The sequence below is a fragment of the Oncorhynchus nerka genome, linkage group LG5, assembly GCF_034236695.1.
Source record: "Oncorhynchus nerka isolate Pitt River linkage group LG5, Oner_Uvic_2.0, whole genome shotgun sequence".
NCBI classification, from domain to species: Eukaryota; Metazoa; Chordata; class Actinopteri; order Salmoniformes; family Salmonidae; genus Oncorhynchus; species Oncorhynchus nerka.
Window position 1 is genome coordinate 55,158,815 of NC_088400.1, and position 24,592 is coordinate 55,183,406.

The 24,592-nt window shown below is 41.6% G+C and overlaps 2 protein-coding genes across 2 annotated transcripts in view; both read right to left on the bottom strand.

Moving 5' to 3' along the window:
* Nucleotides 1-7,556: 7,556 nt before the first annotated feature.
* On the bottom strand, nucleotides 7,557-10,743 carry LOC115129962 (ADP-ribosylation factor-like protein 4C). The gene has a single exon (XM_029660753.2). It carries the CDS (start codon nucleotides 10,244-10,246, stop codon nucleotides 9,668-9,670), a length of 579 nt encoding a protein of 192 aa, XP_029516613.1. The 5' UTR covers nucleotides 10,247-10,743; the 3' UTR covers nucleotides 7,557-9,667.
* An 8,521-nt stretch (nucleotides 10,744-19,264) lies between these two features.
* LOC115129662 (SH3 domain-binding protein 4-A-like) overlaps nucleotides 19,265-24,592 on the bottom strand; it is a 28,030-nt gene continuing 22,702 nt past the window's right edge. Inside the window, exons 4-5 of the mRNA XM_029660271.2 lie at nucleotides 21,324-21,512; nucleotides 19,265-21,037 (exon numbers count right to left, since the gene is read on the bottom strand). Of these exons, the coding sequence (XP_029516131.1) occupies nucleotides 20,813-21,037; nucleotides 21,324-21,512 (414 nt within the window). The 3' untranslated portion in view covers nucleotides 19,265-20,812. The remainder of the gene's footprint in view (nucleotides 21,038-21,323; nucleotides 21,513-24,592) is intronic.

A 24,592-nucleotide genomic window follows, 5' to 3' on the forward strand; every position in this document is an offset into this window, starting at 1 on the left:
ACGAAGAGGAGGAAAAACTTTACAATCTGTTTCCAGCTACAATAGTCATTTACAACATTAACAATGTCTACACTGTATTTCTGTTCAATTTGATGTTATTTTAATGGACAACAAATTTGCTTTTCTTTCAAAAACAAGGACATTTCTAAGTGACCCCAAACTTTTGAACGGTAGTGTAAATAAAATATTTATGAATATATCATATTTTTAGAGGCCTTGTTCAAAGGCTTCCAAACTAGCAATGACTACAGTGCAAAACAGTAGTGATGGGTCGTTCGCGAACGAGTCCGCTCTATGAGCCGGCTCTTGTAGGTGAACATTGGGAGCCGGCTCGCATATCAAAAGAGCCAAATCATAAATATTAAAAAATCTAGATATGAATAATCAAAAGATTTAAATTAATAGAATTAACTAATTCAAAGAACGAAAAGAGAAATAAAATAATATAGGCCTAAATCCTCAAGCGCACACACATTTGTTCTGACTGTCTGCTCAGACTAACAGCCTCACCTGTTGTTCCTGTCAATCAGACATGCAGTGTCAATCAATGAACCAAAGATGCGTGAGGGAGGACCGAGCCAACTCACTCACAGTCACACACTTAGCAGCAAAGGAGATAGATGAAGGACAGCTGTGAAAACAACAGCTAGAAAATGAGTCAGAAGCACAGTAGCATTTGGATGCATTTTAATAATGTAGATAATGTTAGAACACAGTGTAGAATTTGCCAAAACAAAATCGCATATAAGGCCGGGTCCTACGCACAACCTACACGGCATATGCGAATTGTGCACCCAACTGTGAAGCTAGCTGTAGCGGAGCTTCGAGAAACTAGCGCCTGCTAGTGATAGTGATGGAGCCAGCACCTCCACACGTGGAGATGTATCCACTCAGTCAAGTAGGCCTACTCCGCGACCCACAGCAACGCAGGCTTCTATGTACCAGTTTATGCCAAAGTCTATGTCTGTAGCAAAACAAGGCCAAATTGATATTGCATTGGCTAAAATGATTGCCACCGATTTCCAGACATTTTCGATAGTGGAGGACAGAGGTTTTAGAAATCCTAGCAATAGTCTAAATCCAATGTACACAATTCCAAGCAGGAAAACCCTTTCAAAATCACTTGTTCCACAACTGTACGAGAGCACACATGCTTCAGTGCGGGAAAGAGTCTAAAAAGCTACTGCAGTTTGCCTTACCACTGACTGCTGAACATCAAGGGAAACCACTTCTTACATGTCGGTTACATGTCACTTCATTGAAGATTTTTCGATGTCTAGCTGTCTTCTGGACTGCTTTGAGTTCAGTAACAGACACACCTCAGAGAACTTGGCAGAGGAACTGTTGAGAGTGGCCAGAGAATGGCAAGTAGATGGAAAAGTGGTCTGTTGCGACAATGCAGCTAACATAACCAAAGCCATGAAAATGTTCAACTTGATCCATCATCCATGTCTTGCCCACACAATCAACTTGATTGTAAGATATGCTCTGAAGGTGATGAAGCCACTGTGGACAAAGTGAAAGCAGCTGTGGAATACTTCCACAGGAGCACAGTAGGTGCTGAAAAATTAAAGTCTACACAACTCCAGATGGGGATGCCTGAGCTGAGGCCTAAACAAGACTGAACTACAAGGTAGAATTCAACATTTTATATGTTGAAGCGGTTTCTTGAGTCAAATGATGTCATCATCTCTACCCTGGCCATTGTAAATGCACCTGTTGATGCACCTCTGACCCAAGAGGAATGGGAGGTGGTGGAGGAAGTGTGCAGAGTCCTGGAACCCTTTGAACAGGTCACTGTGGCAATCAGTGGGGAGAGGTACAGTAAGCAGTTATTACTACATCATTACTTCATCCAGTATTATATATGCATATAAGCAGTAGTTGAGAATGTAGTATCAGTGGACAAAACATGAACCTGAACAAATAAGTTACTGTTCTCTCTTTTCAGCTTTGTGACAGCCTCAAAAATGATACTCCTGTGTAAGGGTCTGCAGCGAATGACAGCCAGACTCCAGAGAGAAGCAAATGTAACCACAGGACATGTGACAGACTTGATGGACACCCTGTGTTCATCAATGGACAGAAAGTTCCACAGAATGGAATATAATCACGTGCTATCAGAAACCACCGCACTTGACCCCAGGTTTAAGAAGTTAGCCTTCAGTGATGCCAGAGCGATTGATGAGGCTCTTCAAAGAATAACCTCAGCAGCAGGGAGGGACAGCCCCAGGAGTCAGCTGGCTCAGGCATGAGGACAACACCAAGAAGAAGGAGCAGATTGAGCAGAAGCACCAGCAGTTGTGCCACAAACGTCTGCTGTTTGGATTCTGTTTGACGAGAGAGCAACTGGGGATGCAGCACGAAGGAATCCCTCAGCAGATTTCATAATGGAGGTCCGATCCTATTTGGAGGAACCCCTCTGCAGATCCTCTGAGCTGGTGGAAGAACAAGGCCTCTGTCCACCCACAGCTTACTAAAGTCATAACAGGGAGACTACATAGTGGCCTCATCCGATCCCTCTGAAAGGGTCTTCTCGAAAACGGGACAAATAATTACTGAGAGAAGAAACCGCATCAGCCCTTCGAAAGTGAGGCAGCTTGCATTTCTGAATGCAAATCTCTCATAAAAGCAAGATATGGTCAGCATTGCTGTGTGCTGCTGGTTATAACATGACAATAAAGAAGAGAGAGAAAAGAGGGACCAGTTTAATGTTTTAAGTGGGATGCTGCAGTTTTGCACATTGTTATTTATTTTTCTTTGAAATGGTGCAATATTGTATTATTATGTTGTTCAGATTGTATTCATTTTGAATTGTTACATTTATATGCACTTTGTTTATATACATTAAAAAGTTGTACTTTAAATGCACATGTGTAATAGCATCCATCTTTTTAACATTTATTTCAATTTGTGGGATGCTGCATTTCTGCAAATTGTTATTTATTTTTCTTTGATATGGTGCAATATTCTATTATGCTGTTCAGATTGTATTCATTTTGAATGGTTAGATTTATATACACTTTGTTTATATACATTAAAAAGTTGTACTTTAAATGCAAATGTTTAATAGCATTCTTTTTCATAACAAACCAATGCATTTTTAAATACATTGTGGTTAAGGTAGAGTATGATTTCATTTAATAATTGAATTAGAATTGTTTTAACACCAATCATAGTCAAACTATCACAAACGGTTTGACTTGACAAAATACAAAACATGTTTGGGAGCCAAAAGAGCAGGCTCTTTTTGGTGAGCTGAGCCGAACGAGCCGGGAATGTCCATCACTACAAAACAGATCAAAGGACATGGCAAATACTCAAGCATTACTTACTGACACTCCAAGCTGTCCTCTATACACATTTAATTGTAGGTACACTACTAAAGTACCACATATCAATGAAATGGGTACATCACTCTCACTGACGGGTGCAACCCTCTTACAAGGCATGCCTGAAAATATGTTAATGAGCCAGAAACAACCATACCACGCACCCACTAGTGGACAAAATATTTTAGGTGCTCTAAAAATACAGTAGGGTACTGTATTCTGTGGAGTGAAATTACAGGACCATTCGAAATACAACACGTCTTTACAGTCATTTACTGTTAAACTACTACTGTTCTTTGCCATTTTTTGTATTCCATTGCGATTTACGGTAATTTACTGTTAATAATTAATACTTTACTGTTCGGTTTATTCAGTGACGAACAGTGACTATTGGAGCTAGGCCCTGAGTTACGGAAAAAGATCTGACATCATACATACAGATGGATGACTCGCATGCTTGTGTATTTCAGAGCATGACTTGAGACCTTTCTTTTGCAGACCTACATAGGAGAAGCAATTCTTTGATGACAGAATCAAACGGTCCCAAGGCTTAAGCCACGTGTCTCACAGAAGCAGCACACGTACACAACGGTTGCAAATATTGATAGCAGGAACCACGTTAGACGAAAATACGGTGGCGTCATTTCAAAGAAACATTTGCCAAAACAAACAGTCACTCAAAGAGTGGCGGAATAAATTCAACCACACAACTACTCACATTGCTTCAAGACCACGGACAGTATATGCTGTCAGAGAGAAAAATGTAGCTCTGTATTCGATGTTCTATCTCCAGCATGCAACAATAAAAAAAAAATGCACCACAACACGAAATGTCATGTACCTAGTACTTCCAATTGCAACGTCATTACCGTTGTTGCAATTCAAAATGATATGAACGAGATAGCAACAAAAAGCAAGCTGCAGATGAAAACAAAAAGTCCACTCACAATTATAATTAGCATTTAAAAACAAAGTCCATTCTCCTGTCCTTCTTTATGAAATGGGCAATGGCAGGTTCATATAGCTTGTCTTTTGGTTTTAAATCCGAAATAAGTTATTTTTCGATTGAGATCAAAGCCAGGGCTGACGGTCGGGCCTGTCCAGGGGTGTTCCTGGAATATGTCTTGATCCTTTTTAGTGCAGAAAATGTTCTTTCTACTGATGCATTGGACACTGGAATGGTCAAAACTAGACAGGTAAGCAGATACAATTGGTGCATACTGTCAATTGGTCTCTTCTGCTGGAGAAAGTGGAGCAGATCAGCCGGGCTCTTACCCTCGAAGTCAGACATTGAGTACATAACGGTGAGTTCTGTTTGAAGCCATGGAAAATCTAAATTAGGGTCACAGCTTTCCCTCGAGACTTGAGAATGCAGCGTTTGGAAAGTTGGGCGTTTCCCTATATATTGGGAACTAAGTCAAGGAGGGCAAGGAACATGAGCCTTTCATGGTCATTGAACCTGTTCCTTAGCTGAGTGACAATGTTGTCGATGATCACTCTGTGTAGCTGTTGGTACTGGCCGTGAACGTCTCCTTGCGTATGTGTCCTGCGCCCCCTTGGTACTCCGGTCTCACTCACGGTGTCCTCGTAGATGGAATCGAAAGTTCCTTTGTCCCCTCTCTGTGGTGTTGCAGAAGTCGTCCATCCTGGACAAGCAGAACTGCATGTCAAACTCCCTGTTCTGCAATATTCCAAACAGCACGTCGGAGTATGCAAACACGGATTAGAACGCGGATAGCAGGAAGCACCACTCAAAGCTTGTCAAGTGCGTCATGTATCCATCTGCCCTGTAAACCGTGTCTTCATCAGAGTCGTCGTGATCGTCCACTATATATTCTTAGAGTTCAATGAGAGGCCCGCCTTTTTTTTCATACACAGCGCAAACTAAGTGTGAGGAGAAGTTCCACCGTGTAGGCGCCACTCTGGGTCGTCTTCGCTGGCATATTTCACCCAGTATTTTTGTTCGTTTGACAGATCTTGAGAAAAAACGCTGCTAACCCCACCAAGATGAGAGAAAAAAATCTTGCATTCTTTTAGTTTACCAGCACCTTGTGACATCAACAGATTAAGAGTGTGCGCATAGCAATGAATGAACAGAGCTTGCGGGATAGTTTCTTTCACCTTGGCTTGTACTCCGTTTATACCAGAGGCCATGACTGCGGCCCCATAGTAACACTGTGCCACAACTTTGGCCACGCATTCACACTCCTCTAAAAAGCTGATAATTCAGGCAGCAACTGCTTCTGCCTGTTTAATCCTCAGTTACATCCTCAAATTTGAAAAACCTTTCCTTCACACCACCATCGGTAGTGTAACGCAACACATAATACGTTTGGGCTCGTCAACCATAATGGTTACAAAGGGGTTTTTCTTCAATTCTTCCTTCACGACATCGGTCATTACATTCGCAATCACGTGTATCAGGTCATTTTGGATTTTGCTGGAAGTGCCTGTGAACACGGTAGCCATAGCCAAATGGCAGTTTAACGTGCTGTCATACTCAGCCAAGAAATCCAGTATTTCCGAGCAGTTTCCCTTATTAGCTGATTCTTTACCCTCATCATGTCCTCTGAATGCTAATTCTTGCTTGCCTAAAAACACAACCGTATGAATAAGGCGCTTTAGAATCTCCCTGTTGTGCCTGACTTTATCATTGTGGGAAAGTGTCTCATTGCGCCGCTGCTCGTTAAGAAGGTCTACTATTGTTTCCCCAAATGTTTTTAAACTTACTGTTCTGACGAAGTGCTGACTTTGTCAAACAGGCTAAATCTTTGAAACCAATTGTCCGAGTTGAGCTATTATCAGTGCTGAAGAGTAGGCAATTCCAATAGTAAAGCCTTTTTGTCAGCTCACAGCCGGTTATCCACGGATAGCGCTCATAATGATTAACTTGTAAATGCCTTTCAAAACTCTTTTCTCGTTGCACCAAATCAGGCATTGCAGGAGTTGGTCTCCCGGTCTGTACAAGATTAAACTTTTCATTAAAAGTTGAAAAGGGCGTGGCTAACAATTTAGGCACCACATCATCCTCAATTACTCTCTCTGCAGTTGCCATCACCATCGTTACATACACTCACTGTAAAAAGATAAGGCTCGCTATTGGCTCTGAATTAGTGACGTATACTTAGGCCCTCTAGAGGGCCTTTAGGCATCATACAATTGTCCCACCTATTACATGACAATTTGTGATTGGTTGATTCTACTGTCATTCCAAAATGCTGCTCTAATTGAATTCAATGTTAATGATGTTGGCTGGTGTCTTCCATTCAAAGCCTGAGGGCCTACCTAGAGACTACAAAAGAAAAATTCTGATTGGATATTTTTTCTCTTGGATATTAACCCTTCTTTTTCCAACACAAACTGAAGAAATTCAATAGGAAGATCAATACAATTAACACAAAAAAATATGAAATCAATGAAAATAAAATGACAAATTATAGTATATAAAAATATATACAGATTTGTGTCTATCCTTAGGCCATCTCTGAGGGCGTAGAGGGCCCTGACAGTTCCCCACTGGGTTTGTTGTATAATACTGAAAATAATAAATACAAAAATCATGGTGTGATGTATTTTTGTGTCCCTCTTTTTAAATGCCCCTTTCTTTGAAGGGTAAAGTGTGTGGTTGGTTAGCATGAACTGGTCTGGGACGTCCCATCCTCAACAGTTCCCGAGTGGCGCAGCAGTCTCGAGGCATCACTACAGACACCCTGGTTCGAATACAGGCTCTATCACAACCCGACCGTAATTGGAAGTCCCATAAGGCAGCATGCAATTGGCCCAGCGTCGTCCGAGTTTTGCCGGTGTAGGCCATCATTGTAAATAAGAATTTGTTAGTTAAATAAAGGTAAAACCTAAAAATAATCTGCCTAAATCCATTAGCCTCTATACCTGAGATGTGACTGTGCGCACACATTTTTGTCACACTGTACAAGCAGTTTGTAAATTTAAGAATTAATAATTTATGTTGGTATAGCTCTTCACTTTTTAAATATTCTACCTCCTACTAGAAAATATCCTGTTATAACACAGTTGTAAAGATATACTCAGATAAAAACCATTTCAACACAAATCCTTCTGCATTGGACAAACAGCCGACAATCTCCTCATTTACATTTAGTAAACATTTCAGTAAAATAAAATTACCTCCACACTTATTAGCATACCATTAAGTGTCAATACCTCTCAGGAAAGTAAATAAAAGTACACAAGTTTTGTTGACAAACATTTTAATTTTGGAAAAAAAATGGTTTGTCTTACTGTACATACAGTTTGTTTTTTCTATTGTTGGCAAGCTTTAATTATCCAATAATAATACAAAAAAAACAGTACATTTAGTTTATTTTATTTTATGTATGGAACCTTTATTTAACTACTACCAATGTAGCCGAGGAAGTAGCAATAAGAACGGGGGTGTGTATCATACTATTGAAGTTAGAACACATAGGTTTGCAGTCCAAACCTTAAAAAAGACACACCCTTGTCCACTTTACCCTCCCCTTCTGCCCTTGCGGAATCCCCGTCGCCATATTGGAGGGCGGTTCAAATGATCAGCCAAGCAAAGGAAGTTTGCAACGTAATCCCCTCAACCCTTGTTTTTAGTCGGCTTTGAGAATCTACAATTATGTTCACTCTGGGGCCTGAAACTCCCCATAATTCAATTAGTGACGATTGTACATCCGCTAAGAAAAGTCCGCAAAAACAGCATCAATGGAGAAGTCAACAAACAAGTAAAAACAAATGCAAATAAATTAGAAATAATTGTGCTACTAATGCACATGACGGCACAAACACATCTTGTAAAATGTAAATATGTTTTTGTTTGGTTATCTTTTGGAAATTGTAGAAATAAAAACATTTTCCTCCTTCAGAAGTTCCAGCTAGGCAGGCTAACGTTAGAAAGCTAATTAATTTGCTAGCTATCATACAGTAGACTAATAATTATAGATTTAATATAAGTAGACATGCACTCATAATTGACTGTAGCGCATATATGAAAACACAATCATTATATGAAAACACAATCATCGCAGGATGAACGAGTGATGAATATCCGGCCATGGGTCGACCATTTAAAAATCATTCCTTCCTCCCTTGCCCCTATTCCTGCAAGTGTATACTTGTGAGACGTCATGAAACATCATCAGAAGTGTCCACTTATTTTGAGGGCTGAGGGGATCGGGTGTGTCTTTTAAATGTTTGGACTGCAACCATAATGTCTCATGGGGTTGCACCTCCATCATGCCGATACCATTGTTATCAACGTTCTACAGATACCGCAGCATATGGATGTCAGACTGATTTAATTGCTCAGTCTTTCTTTCTGAACGGGGGCTAATGACTGTTTCGTTAAAATTACACTATCGTGGCCTGGAAATGCGATGATATTGCTAAAGAAGACAAATAATTAGTAGAAAAAAACTTTGTCGTGAAATAGCAACGTTTGTCAAGAAATAGGTAACAACGCTAACGTTAGCTAGCAAAAAAAATGTTTGCGCTCCCTTCAATCTTAGCTAGCTAGCTAAAGTTATACTGCATCTAAAGTCAATCTGGCGACATAACAATAATGACAAAAGCTTGTCGTACTAATGATTTGCTTCCTTTCGGAATGTCATCGCGTTTCCAAACTTCAGACTAAATCCTCCTTGGCACTTACTGACACTGCATTGAGTTGAATGCTCAGCTGGGCATCAGTCATAAAACAAACATTCAAAACAATATTGTGATGAAACGTGCAAAATATGAATAGCCTTCTTTATTTGAAGGACACATTAAACCCAATATAGGCTATTGTATTCTACTATAAAACAGCACTGTTTGCCCAGTTATCAAAGGAGTAGGGGAAATATTAGAACGAAATGGACGGTCTCTCTCAAAATGTGTTAGTGACATAAACAGAGCATGCAAAGTGGAAAAATTATAAGCACATTGATATTGATTAATGACGTTCATTCCAATCTGGAAATAATGTTTGCTACTCCAGTCTGTCAAAAATGGCTGTGTAGGGCATTCACTTTCCAGGGGGAAAAAACTATTGACAAGAAAATGCTGTGAAGCAGCAACAAACAGGTACCAGCCTGTCAAGGACATTTCTGATAGCAAGAGGCAAGTTTTTATTTTCCTCCCCATGTGTGATTGAATGTAACAGCACAGCTAAAAGTGACTAACTTCACCAATAACCCCAAAGCTATACAGTGTATCATTAAAAAAAAAAAAACACTGCAAGTGTAACCTTCTGCATAACAAGAATCACCTGACATACCTAGTACAGCAAAAGTCATGGCACAGTAGTAGGCAGCTCAGAAGATAGGGGTCAACTTTACAGTAATGAGTCTTTATCTCTTTTTCTTTTGTTTCAATGATTTCCTTCGTTTCACAATCATTTCATACAGTTGATCCATGCCTTCATGGAGCCCTTCACCAATGATGGCACATGCAGGCTGGACATGGTAAGTGGTAGAAGGGCTGAGCTCATGCAGTGCCAGTTGCTTCTCAATCTCATGGACAGGTAGAGACTTGGGCAAGTCCTGCTTATTGGCTATCACCAGTAGTGGAGTCCCTTGGTTTTCTGCGAATTTGGTAACTTTATGCAGTTCTGTTTTGGCTTCCTCTAGTCTGTCCACGTCCACTGAGTCCACTACGTAAATAATGCCATCCGTGCACCGACTGTACGATTTCCATAACGGTCTTAGCTTCTCCTGTCCCCCGACGTCCCAAAAATGACAACTGATCCCTTTGGCGGTACCGTTACTTAGTTTTATCCTCTCGGTGTTAAATCCGATTGTGGGAACAGTGTTCACAAATTCGTTGAATTTCAGGCGGTACAGGACAGTCGTTTTACCGGCGGAATCTAAACCCAGCAAGACAATATGCAGGGACTGAAAAGCAGCTATGTTAGAAAAACTGTTACCCATTTTACGCACTGGTGAATGAGAAGTCAAATAAGAGGCACCTGCTTTATGCTAAGCATACATATGGGCTATATCTTAGATCTCTGTGAAAAAGAGTAATTGTTGTTCCATCATCTGCTATTGCATTCTGCAAGCACGCATTTCTCAAGGTAGATAACCTGTATGGATTGGAGAAGAGCGCACGGTCACAATTAAATACTATCCGAAATTGTTATTGTCATCAGTCCCCTTGGTCTATAAAAGCTGCGATGGATGCAGTCACCTCTGGCACGTTGGCTCCCGACGCATACAGCTGCAGCAACAAATGCTATTCAATAATCGGATGCTGCCTAACAATCCACCACGAGTTGTTGTATTAACATCTCATCTTGAAGTTAATTAATATGCAAATGCTGACCTTCTCTGAAGAGGCCAGGTAGCCGAAATTCAGAACATCTCTGTTATCAGCGAAAAAAACAACATCCTGACGCGAAGCGCTGTGGAGAGACTGTTGGTTCACAAGGTTGCCACAGTGGTTACCATTCAGCGTTGCGCACACATATTAGTCTACTACACTAGGAGACTCCGCCTTCGCGCAGCAGACAAATCAGGAATGTTATAGAGTTCAGCATGGAGGGGCGAAACTTCACATTACCGGTGCCACATGTGCATAGCGGCAAGCAACCTGCACCAAGGGAAACGAAACCTCAAGGTTGCAAAACTTTGTAGTGTTACATTTATTTATTCATTAATGTATTTATTAAAATACATTCCTGGCACCTTTGTAGGCTATGACATACAGATACAAATAAAGATAAAAATGAAGAATATGTAGGCCTATTACATGAGTACTGCATCCATAATTGAGGAAGTGGAGTTTAGACACACATTTTTTGCCAGGTGTTTTTATTTTTTGTTGTTGCCAGGTATGCCTATTGCCTTTTTTATGACCCATGGCAAGTTCTATTGAATCACCCGTGGCACGTAGGCCTACATTTACAGCACATTACAAAAAATGCATGTGTTGAAAATATTCACCACTAGATGTCAGGACAACTCCTCAGTAGGCTTCCAGTTCCATCCTTCAGCTTTATAGCAAACTAAGTGGCAGGGCTGCCGTTTTATTGTTTTTCAAATGAAGGAGTGGGCCTTTAATGTACAGCCTGCCTCAGGGGTTATTATCTAAGCACCTAATATTTTCTCCATTTATCACAGTTCAGCCAGCGCTGCATTTTATTTTCGGATCAGCCTTTTCTAATCATATATGAGACAATTTAGGGTAGGACTATTAGTGTATGCCTATGCTTTGTAACTAAATAGTTTATGCATAAATACACACACTGCAACATATTGACTTTTTGGCTAATAGGCTATATATTTTGTTTCTTCATACAAAAACGTTTTATCCCAAAAAAGGCAAACTAATTATACAGCTCATCTCAAGGGGGGAGAGAGAGAGAGAGAGAGAGAGAGAGAGAGAGAGAGAGAAAGAATGATGCTCCCATTAGGATGCAGTCAAGGGAGGCCTTTCTAACTGTGCAACCTGACTCAACAGGGCTGTGTTCCCCACTAATTGCTTTCTATCCTTGAATGGCTCATTGATGCAGCATGTGGTGGGAGCTGGGATCAATAAAATTAAGAAAGCTGAGACTTCACAAATCAACACATTGCAAATCATGTTGCCCTATCCAGCTCCCTATAGGAAGACAATAGGAGTCTCTCCCTCTCGCTCTCTCTCTCTCTAGCTCTCTCTCTCTCTAGCTCTCTCTCTCCATGTGAAAATTCACGTATTCTTTATTGGTGTTTAACCAGTCCTACTGCCTGACACCTGAGACACCTTTCCAGCCAGGCCGGCTCATGCATTTTAGAGTAGCTCTAATGTAAAGGGCTTCAGTGGCAAAAGAAGGCAGCAGCAACATTTATTTCCTTCCAGTTCTCTCAGTTTGCGTCTCAACTGGCAGTCTTTTCCCTATGTAGTGCACACATTTTTACCAGAGCCATTGGATGTTGTCAAAAGTAATGCACTATGTAGGGAATATGGTGCCATTTTGGGACACAGGTGTTACTGTAGTTTTGATGGGGCAAATAATGACACAGGCCAAGTCTGCTTGGCGTTCTTGGAGGCTTGTAGCATTTCTGCCAATGCCGCTCATGCCGCTCATTTCTGCCAATCATCACTTTGTAGCCCAAATCTTATCTTACTATGTAATGTAGTTGTAATATCTGGTGTAACTTTCAAGGTTCCAGAACTATCTTTTAGTTCATGTTGTACATTGTTAGTTTTAAAAGAACATTTGGTGCCAAACAAAGGAATTTTAATAGCCTACGGTTTCTGTATATTATACCTGAAAGCCTGATTAACAGCTAAATGAGGATACACTTTATGTTCTAACTTCTGCTCTATCTAGTTCTACGTTCAGCGAGGTTTGACATATTTCCTTATCTGAAATCGACAACACACACTCAGAAGTCCCTTGACTTTGTCTTCCACTCCATTTCCAGTGTAACTGGTACTGCCTCTGCTATGGTCCAGTGGACACAGCCTGCCTGCAGAGGAGGCAGGCTGTGTCCACAGTAGGGAGTAAAATGGAGACTACACACACGCACATGCACAGACCCATTCGCAAAAATATAGTCGTGGCCAAAAGTTTTGAGAATGACACAAATATACATTTTCACAAAGTTTGCAGCTTCAGTGTCTTTAGATATTTTTGTCAGATGTTACTATGGAATACTGAAGTATAATTACAAGCATTTCATAAGTGTCAAAGGCTTTATTGACAATTGCATGAAGTTGATGCAAAGAGTCATTATTTGCAGTGTTGACCCTTCTTTTTCAAGACCTCTGCAATCTGCCCTGGCATGCTGTCAATGAACTTCTGGGCCACATCCTGACTGATGGCAGCCCATTCTTGAATAATCAATGCTTGGAGTTTGTCAGAATTTGTAGGTTTTTGTTTGTCCACCCGCCTCTTGAGGATTGACCACAAGTTCTCAATGGGATTAAGGTCTGGGGAGTTTCCTGGCCATGAACCCAAAATATCGATGTTTTGTTCCCCGAGCCACTTAGTTATCACTTTTGCCTTATGGCAAGGTCAAATCAAATCAAATCAAATTTTATTTGATTGCTCCATCATGCTGGAAAAGGCATTGTTTGTCACCAAATTGTTCCTGGGTGGTTGGGAGAAGTTGCTCTCGGAGGATGTGTTGGTACCATTCTTTATTCGTGGCTGTGTTCTTAGGCAAAATTGTTAGTGAGCCCACTCCCTTGGCTGAGAAGCAACCCCACACATGAATGGTCTCAGGATGCTTTACTGTTGGCATGACACAAGACTGATGGTAGCCCTGACCTTGTCTTCTCCGGACAAGCTTTTTTCCGGATGCCCCAAACAATCAGAAAGGGGATTCATCAGAGAAGATGACTTTATCCCAGTCCTCAGCAGTCCAATCCCTGTACCTTTTACAGAATATCAGTCTGTCCCTGATGTTTTTCCTGGAGAGAAGTGGCTTCTTTGCTGCCCTTCTTGACACCAGGCCATCCTCCAAAAGTCTTTGCCTCACTGTGCGTGCAGATGCACTCACACCTGCCTGCTGCCATTCCTGAACAAGCTCTGTACTGCTGGTGCCCCGATCCCGCAGCTGAATCAACTTCAGGAGATGGTCCTGGCGCTTGCTGGAATTTCTTGGGCACTTTCTTCACAACAATTGAACCGCTCTCCTTGAAGTTCTTGATGATCCGATAAATGGTTGATTTAGGTGCAATCTTACTGGCAGCAATATCCTTGCCTGTGAAGCCCTTTTTGTGCAAAGCAATGATGACGGCACTCGTTTCCTTGCAGGTAACCATGGTTGACAGAGGAAGAACAATGATTCCAAGCACCACCCTCCTTTTGAAGCATCCAGTCTGTTATTCAAACTCAATCAGCATGACAGAGTGACCTCCAGCCTTGTCCTCCTCAACACTCACAACTGTGTTAACAAGAGAATCACTGACATGATGTCAGCTGGTCCTTTGTGGAAGGGCTGAAATGCAGTGGAGATTTTGAGGATTCAGTTCATTTGCATGGCAAAGAGGGACTTTGCAATTAATTGCAATTCATCTGATCACTTCATAACATTCTGGAGTATATGCAAATTGCCATCATACAAACTGAGGCAGCAGACTTTGTGAAAACTAATATTTGTGTCATTCTCAAATCTTTTGGCCACGACTGTACACACACACGCATGCATCTACAGAAACACATACACACACGCAAGCTGTTGTGAAGCAGGATTTGCATATCGTCTTTAAACAAACAAACAAAAAAAATGTTTATTCTATACTATTCTATTAAATTATATTTATTTGTAGATTAAATCAAACGTGGCAGCCTGTCACGTACACACAATTTCTTATAGGAGCTTGAAATTATGTGTGGATTAGAATAACATACATATTGAAATGGAAAAGCAGACCACTCAACACATCTGAACACATTGGACCCATTCTGTTGCTAGGCACTGGCCATTTCAAGAGCCTTGACGTGTTCCTGAGACGAAAGGAAACGTGTCAAGGTATAGACACAACAAGGATGCATTCAATGGAGAATAGCAACACCCATTAGACTTAATTTTGAGCTCAGACTTAAGCAACGATGAAGGTTAAAACCGTAGAGATACAATGCAATACAATAGAATACAATTTCATTCTGTGGCTAAAACACAGAACAGCCTATTTAGAATGACTGTATGGCAGAAATCTACTGTAGGCTAAATGAAACTCCAGTCTTGTGTTAAGACTGCTATCATCCAGAAGGCGAGATCAGTACAGGTGCATCAAAGCTGGGACCGAGAGACTGAAAAACAGCTTCTATCTCAAGGCCATCAGACTGTTAAACAGCCACCACTAACATTGAGTGGCTGCTGCCAACACACTGACTCAACTCCAGCCACTTTAATAATGGGAATTGATGGAAATTGATGTAAAAATATATCCCTAGCCACTTTAAACAATGCTACTAAATATAATGTTTACATACCCTACATTATTCATCTCATATGTATATGTATATACTGTACTCAATACCATCTACTGCATCTTGCCTATGCCGTTCTGTACCATCACTCATTCATATATCTTTATGTACATATTCTTTATCCCTTTACACTTGTGTGTATAAGGTAGTAGTTTTGGAATTGTTATGTTAGATTACTCGTTGGTTATTACTGCATTGTCGGAACTAGAAGCACAAGCATTTCGCTACACTCGCATTAACATCTGCTAACCATGTGTATGTGACAAATAAATTTGATTTGATTTAGATTTATAATTCCTATATTAACTACAACCTAAAACTTCTTACCTGGGAATATTGAAGACTCATGTTAAAAGGAACCACCAGCTTTCATATGTTCTCATGTTCTGAGCAAGGAACTGAAACGTTAGCTTTCTTACATAGCACATATTGCACTTTTACTTTCTTTTCCAACACTTTGTTTTTGCATTATTTACACCAAATTGAACACGTTTCATTATTTACTTGAGGCTAAATTGATTTTATTGATGTATTATATTAAGTTAAAATAAGTGTTCATTCAGTATTGTTGTAATTGTCATTATTACAAATACATTTTAAAAATCGGCCGATTTAATTGGCATCAGCTTTTTTGGTCCTCCAATATTCGGTATCGGTATCGGCGTTGAAAAATCATAATCGGTCGACCTCTAATAATAATCACCTTCTCATTTGGAGAGGTTAGAAGAGGGGATGGTCTAATAACCTCCTGTTGATTATAAAGAAAATACAAAAAATGTAACCATTATTTAACAAGGCAAGTCAGTTAAGAACAAACTCTTACAATTTACAATGACGGCCCACCCCAGCCAAACCCGGGCGACACTGGGCCAATTGTGCACCACCCTATATGGGACTCCCAATCCCAGGCGGATGGGATGCAGCCTGGATTGGAGAGATAAAGAGAGAGAGAGTGCCATTATCCCTTCGCTGCTGAACCAGTGAGACCTTTACAGCCCTCCTGTCCTGTCCTCCTCCAGTCCCCTGACAGTACTCTTACTCTCGTGTGCTGACACCTGACAGTATGATATACAGAAATCTACAAGACTCCATGGGACATTAGTGAGAAAGTGAACAGGAAAAGTAAAAACAAGGCCATTTGGTATACTGCTTAGGACATCATTTTTATATGGCCAGGCCTAGAGAGTAAGACAACTGTAACTAGCCTACACTGGTTTCTGAAACTAGGTTAGCAGGCTTTTGTTGCCCGGTTCGGTTATTTATTTTTCACAGATAAAATATTGTTGAATATTGTAGAAACATTGAATTGAAATTAACAGGATTTAAGATGATTACTGTGTGTGGTGTTGTAGAGTGTGTAGACCCTCCCCCTCTCTCTCCCTCAGTGTCAGGCTGTTGGCAGTAGAAGCTCAAGTGCTTTCCCCCTCTTCTCAGACAGAGGCAAGCTCACTCCCTTGGCAAGTGTTTATATGGAGAGGTTACCATGGAGACAGCAAATCATCAATGCAGCACATTCAGCCAATATGTTCTCCCTCCCTATAAAGTCACATACATACGCACACACGCACGCACACACACACACACAAGGAGTCAGGGACAGAGGTGATTATCATGATCCCAGGGAGACAGGATATGAAATCTAACAACATTTAGTAAATGGGACAGGCATCGCCCTCAGGTCACAACATCTACCGTCGTTAGACAAATGATCACTTCATCATTACCTCAAAAGGGCGTCCTACGTTATAAAACCCACTAGCCTAGGCACCTCTTTTGCCAATAACAGTTCATTTACAGTTTGAGAAATTAAAGAACACATGAGGTGAAACATGGGCCTGGGAAACTAAACCCCTGCCCTGTCCCAAGCTGAAGAATTGAAGCTTATCTGAGAAAGTGATGATTGTAGGCCTGCTTTGCATTTGTACTTTGCATTTGCGTGAGGATTTCTTTCACAGCCATCCTCAATGTTCCAATACGCTGTGTATCGTCTGGGCTGGCCTTAGTGTCTCATGGGCATTCATTGGTTTATGCATGATTCACAGGCAGAAGGTAGAACCCCAGACAATGGCGTGACCCTCTCTCTGAGCACGCACGATGAAGGCCATTGAGCTGTAACCAGGCGACGGGCAGGAAGGAATGTTCATCTCCATGGTGACTCATGGAAGCAGGAAGAAGGGAACTGAAGGTGCCCCTCCGTCACCATGGGGAGTCTGTCTCCGTTAGGGAGGAATAATTATCATAGATTTAGTTTAATGAATTAACCCCATTATTATTATAAAAAGGTGCGACAGGACAGTTACACAATAATAGATGTGATCTATACGTTTAGGAATGCAATGGTGTCTGGCCACTCTTCTCATTCTCTTTTTTGCTCCCCCTCTTTCTCTTTCATCCTCCTCTCTTTTGATTGATGGGGTGGCACATTTAGATCAGAGCTATGGAAATTACATTGATTCAACTGCTGCAGTGCCCTTTGCTAGGCTCTAATGAGCGCTCTACCTTCAATATTGGGTACAGAGAAAGTGTCATATATTTAAACATCCTTCTACTTAACTATGTGTAATGCCTTGGCTTCGGTAGCCACTCTCATATCGCTTGAACTCAGATAAACCAAGGCCTCTCATGAACTCAAACAACTAGTGACGCAGGGCCTAATCCAAGCACTAGTCATATCCTGTCTGGACTACTGCAACTATCTGTTGAATGGGCTCCCCGCTTGTGCCATCAAACCCCTGCAACTTATCCAGAATGCCACAGGCCATCTGTTTTTCAACCTTCCCAAGTTTTCCCATGTCACCACTCCACTGGCTTCCAGTCGAAGCTGCATCCACTACAAGACCGTGGTGCTTGCCTACTGAGCAGCATGGGGAACTGCCCTTCCTTCAGGCTCTGGTCAAAACTTATATCCCAACTTGGCTCTCCAACCCCTCAGCCCAGTCAAAGTTCTTCCATGTCCTGGCACCCCAATGGTGGAACCAGCTTCCCCCTGGTGCTAGGACACTAGAGTCCCCGTCCATCTTCCGAAAACGTCTGAAACCCTACACTTAAAAATAAAAAGTTGCTATCTAGAACCTAAAAGGATTCTTCGGCTGTTTCCATTGGGGAACCCTTTGAAGAACCCTTCTGGTTCCAAATAGAACCGTTTATTGTTCCACGTATAACCCTTTCCACAGGGTTTCTACATGAAACCCAAAATAATTCTACCTGGAACCAAACAGGGGTCTCTAATGGGGACGGGCCAAGAACCCTTATTGAACCCTTTTTTCTGTTTCACCCCCCCCCCCCCCCCCAAAAAAAAATGTTTGCACTTGTCTTACTAGCAGTCTTTGCTCATAACTTCTTTATTGAGGAAGAATTTACTTACTACGACTGATATGTGGTCGTCTCACCTTGCTATCTTAAGATGAATGCACCAACTGTAAGTTGCTCTGGATAAGAGTGTCTGCAACCCAATCTCACTTTTTGACGGCATAATTTGACGTTTGACTGCAGCCTCACAATTAGACCTTGGCGCAAGTTGGACGAACGTCAAGACTGGAAATTAGTTTGTGAGATCCTGTTGCATACAGTATTTAATCCATCCATATATTACTGTGATTTGTTGTTCATTATAATATCTTTGTGTTTTCATTAATTCCAGAATTGTTTTAGCTTAATTCATTAATCAGTTACCTCATTAAAAGTCCATATTTTTATGGAAATGCAACAAAACAAATGGATTCCTATCGCAAGTCTACAATTAATTGTGTTATTTATCTACAGTATGAGATTGATCTCATGAATCAGCCTGATGCAAATGCTTAGGAATGCTTTAAATTAGCAAACAAGCCAACTGGCCACTAGCCCAAGAGTCCAATACCTCCTCCCCAGAAAACACTGTAGCCTAGGCTACTCTTTCACTGTGCTCCTTTGTGTAGGGCCATACTGAGACAAATTATGTTTAATAATGTCTGTGAATGTAGAATCACGGGAACACAAATTCCGACCATGAAAGCTGCACACTGCCTGACAGAGGCACTTTAGAATTGTCAGCCATTTTATTGAGTTAATATGAACCAACAGGTAAAGACAACAACTAATAGAGGCATCGAAGTGCAGAACTTGTCAGTCGGTACCGTCACAGACCAGTGTGACCATTTAACTATGCACATAATACTATTAACATTTCATCTGCATTCACAAAACATACCAAACCATTTAAACCATCACATCTAATTGAATTCTTCAAAATAATTGTTCATTCCGTTACTGCCGGTTAAAACAAATGAAATAAAGAGACCATATCGTGAGGTAATTCTGCATTTACATTTTCAGAAAACAAAGAGGAAAGATCCTTGCTGGATACATTATGTAATTATTCTTCCGATTTTTGTGGCACGCATCTTGTCCTAAAGTGAACATAGAGGAAACTAACCAAAGGGGGTTTATTCTGAAATGATGATACTTTTGTGTAGAACAATAAACTGATCTAGGCTAGCACCTAACTGTTTTGGCAAGCAAAAAGTACAAAGAGCAGTCAAAAACAGATTTTCAGCACAGAAACACATAAGGGGGATAGAAATAGAAATCAGAAGTGATTGCGTATAATGGACTTCATAAATCAAGTTTCTGTATATTTTTCATTTGAAATATATATATATATATATATATATATATATATATATTTAGTGAAAAAAAGCCATAAAAACGAGTGCTATGCCACTTTCTGTAGAAATAAATGTGTAGCAAAAGACAATACAGATTAAAAACCACCCTTTAGAAATTGATTGAAACATCAACCATTATGAAATCACATCAATATTGTGGCTTAATAATAATCTACTGTAAATTCCAATGAGAGTGTTTAACCCGCCAGAGAAATGGACCTACAGTAACATGTGCTCTGTGTGAAGTGGTGGTTACTGGTTACAAACCATTGTAGTCCTGTGCAAGAGGATGGGAGCAGGGTCAAGAGTTGAAAGTTCCTGGTATAACAGCGATGGTCAAGGTGTGATTGCTGATTGGTCATCCTGAGGGCTGGAGGAGACCAGTAGTAGTCCTGCTGGATCCATAGTGCCAAGCTCCAGAGACTCAGTGTGCATCCTAAATGGCACACTATTCGCAATATATCGCACTACTTTTGACCAGGTTCTTGCAAAAACTAGTGCACTACTATGTAGGGAATAGGGTGCCATTTCTGACGCAGATTCAAAGTTAAACTTCAAGTTAAATCAAACGTTCACCTAGTCTCCCACTGATGTCAATGCATGACGAAGTGAACATTTCACGTCAGTGGAAGTTAGGAATCACCCCTCAGATGGCCTCCTGAGACTCAACTTCCTACATAGTGCACTACTTCTGATCAGGCTCCAGCCAGAATTTGTGGCCTACTATGCCTGCATTTACACAAGCAGCCCAATTCTGATATTTTGTTCAGTAATTGGTCTTTTGACCAATCAGATCAGCTCTGAAAAAGATCTGATGTGACTGGCCAAATGACCAATTAGTGGAAAAAAGATCAGAATTGGGATGCCTCTGTAAACGCAGCCTATTTAGGAAATAGGATGCCATTTCAGATGTAGATGGGTACAGATCAAATGGCATAGTCCCCCTGTCCTACAGGGCTGAAGGCAGAGCTGCGTAACGTATCTAGGCTGTTGACCAGAATGAGCGTTCCGGTGAGGTGCTTCCAGCGCTTGGTTATGGGATTCTTCATTCGGTCCAGGCCCAGGTGCAGCTCCTGGATCACGTCCCGGTAGCTGTCCCCGATTTGGGCCGCCCAGGTCAGCAGGAAGTCGTAGGCTGGCTTCCACATTGACTGTCAACATAGAATCAATCAATCAATCGACTGTTATAGAACAACCCGATCAATCAATCCAAAGTACTCATAAAACCCTTCAAGATCAACAGAGGGGACAGAGAATCATTCCAAATGCTTCTAAGGTCAAGTCTGGCTGGCTAATATAAAAGAACATTGCACACAAGAAACTGATAGCAGGGTTAGCATTTTCTCACATCCATTTTATTACAGGTCTGAGGCAGCCAACACCAGTCAAACCCAGTAAACCTTACAGTATCTAGATGTAATGGGCTGATAATCTCACCTCATTGTCCACCAGGCCGTTCTTGTCCCTGTGCGGAGCATCGTATTGCTCCATCTGCTGCTTGTTCACCCGGGCCAGCTTCTCCGCCAGCTCCCTCCAGCGCGGGGCCACCTCCACGGCCGTGGTCAGCAGGACAAAGTCCATGATCAGCCTGGCCACCAGGCCTTGGCAGTCCATCTTCAACAGGGCCTAGAAGAAAGGCCACATAAAGACAACTTGATTTACTAATTCAAGCTTTTTATTCCTCCTGGAGCATTGGTCGTCGACGGAAGACGACATTTAGCTACGAGACAACAGTTCAACAACACACCCCAAGGATCAGCAATGACACAGCATTGTGTCACATAGTGTTCGCCATTAAAGGGGTGTGAAGACATGACTCTCTAGACATGGTGAAAGGAGTGGGGCGGAACAGCATTAGGGGGCCAGGGTATTGTCTTGATACAATACATTTGCATCTCTAACTACGGCTACACTATCCCTCCCTATTCTTTAACAACGCCTGCTGTGAAGTCTGAGGATGAATTATAGCATGATTCAGAAGAGCCTCTCTGGGTCTTACCACACAGACACACATATGTGTTGAATGACAATGAAACCAGGAGGCCAGGGAAAATACACTAGTAATCCACTCCTCTCTCTACCAGAAACACCACAGACGAACAGGGGGTAAAAGAAAGGGAGACTGCAAATCAAGCCTATCAGGATCCCATGAGGAGGTGGGCTGCCATGCAGCATGTCTACAACCCATGAGGGCTATATAATATCAAAGGAAAATGGAAAGTACAACCCAATAAAAACAATATGTTTTATGTACAGGAACTCATGTTTTGAAGTCAGAGCCAACCAGTTAAGCCCGCCAATAAGAGACTGCATATGTTTCACCACTATATCTTACAAAACAGTTCATACATAAACTTTTTTTTCCACTTCAAAGTCTCTTTGGAGAGTTTGCCTGCAACTTGACAGGATCTGCTGAGGCAGGCATACTATCTATATTTTGCACAGTACTGTATCTAAATAGAAGAGCCAGCATGTGTTTGCTTCGCAGAAAGAGAATGAGGCATGTGGAGCTCATACCACTCAAATCCATATGTTCGTCTGTCAAACTGGGAGCTGAGTGACTTCTGCATCCCAAATGGCACCCTATTCCCTATATCGGTGTTTCTCCAGTACCCCCAACAGCGTATATTTATGTTGTAGCCCCGGACTCATTTAGGGCTTGAATCAAGTGTGCTTGTCCAGGGTTACAATAACAACGAGTTATGTTGGGGTACTCGAGGCCTCGAGTTGGGAAACACTGCCCTATATAGTCCCCTATGGGCCGTGGTCAAAAGTAGGGCACTAAATAGGGAATAGGGTGCTTACCGGGACACACACACTGTCTTCAAAGAATTTCAGTGCTACTCCAGTCACCTTGGCCACCTGGCCCGACTCTGAACACCACTGTTTTAATGAGCTGGCCTCTGACTGCTGTATCAGGACATTTCTGTCAAAGTTACTCGAACAGGACTGCAGCATAACGTCCACCATCACCACCATCTGTCTGGTTACTGGGTCGGCTTCTACCTCCGTCTGCCAACTGAGTCAACTGTGAGTGACACAATGGAGTGGCTCAGTTCAGTCACAGACCTAATGCTGTGTCATTCACAACATCTGGCACCGGTCTGGCAGCGTAGTTACTAGTGTGAGTCCCAAATGGCACCCTATACCATATATCATGGGTATTCAACTCTTACCCTACGAGGTTCAGAGCCTACTGGTTTTCTGTTCTATCTGATAATGAATTGGACACACCTGGTGTCCCAGATCTAAATCAGTTCCTGATTAGAGGGGATTTTTTTTTTTTTTATGGTGTGGAACTGGCTTCGAGGTCCAGAGTTGAGTTTTAGGGCCCTATATAGTGCACTACTTTTGACCAAACCCCTATGATGTAGTGCCATTTGGAGTGCAACTCTAGTTACCATGGCACTTCTTTAACCAGAAGGAAGATTAGTTAAATCACTGTCTCTTAAAACCTCTTAACTCAACATCTATCCTCTTAATCCATCAATCACTTCCTGTCATGAAAACCTCAAAACCAAATGACATGTCATTTTCCCATACAGTGCTGAGGAGTTGGGTCAGGTATTCCATGGCAGCAGATAAACAACGCTTAAATGCTGCTTAAGTTATATCCCATAACATGAGCAAACCAAAAACGTTGTGATAATGTACTATGGTTCATGCAGAACTCTTTCATGAAACCAATAGCTAATAATGTCATATTCCATTATCTTTATCTTCAGAGAGGAACTGTATAAAAAGGAATCCAGCTCTTTTGAATGGCCTCCTGCACAAGTGCAATGGAGTGCAATGGATCCTTATAAAACCTTCCAATTCCAAAAGGCCTCATGCCATTCACGTTTACTTCTCGTTTCAACTCTTAATCTAAACCTATGATAAAACTACGTAACTCGCTGAAATTTTCTGAAGTGTATCCTGTGTGTGTGTGTGTGTGTACATGCCTGCGCACACGCACACTCAGACAGTTTCCCATCCAATCAGAGAATGGCACCTGAATGCCAGTGGTAGGCAGGCTGATGAAAATGAGGAAGCTTTAGGGACATCCTTCAAAAATGTGGGTGTGGAGGCTTACTCCTTCTCTGACTTGATCCACATGTCCACTGGGGGAAAGCCCTGACAGACATGACTGACAGCTCAAATTTACCATGTGCCTCAGAGCTCTCAGAGGCAGTTATCTCTCTAAGCGTCATTCCAAATGAGCCTGTCTGGCTCTTCTCCCTGCATTTAAAAGGCAGGGAAAGGAGCGTATACACACACACACACACACACACACACACACACACACACACACACACACACACACAGGCAAGCGCCAAATGCATACACACACACACACACACACACACACACACACACACACACACACACACACACACACACACACAGTGTCCCTGAGACTAACAGCAGGGGAGGGGAGAGGGAAGAACAAAGTAACAAGGACTCAACCTGCTCATTAAAGTCAACCAGGGACTTTATATGTGAGGAAAAAGTGTCTACATCAGCAGTCTATAAACCTCTCTCTAGTTTGAAATGGGGAAAGTAGGCCCAACGGTGACTTTCAGTCATTATATTTAATGGTGTGTACAGTACATAGGATGATGGCAGTGGTGACTAAAATCATTGCCGTATCTATTTGTCAAAAGTGTCTGTACAAAGTCAGTGTCTTACTATACACACAATTTATTAAAAGTATTTTTTGTTTA

Excerpts from the sequence above, each read along its gene's own strand:
- LOC115129962 (XM_029660753.2), bottom strand. The coding sequence starts at position 10,246 with ATGGGTAACAGTTTTTCTAACATAGCTGCTTTTCAGTCCCTGCATATT.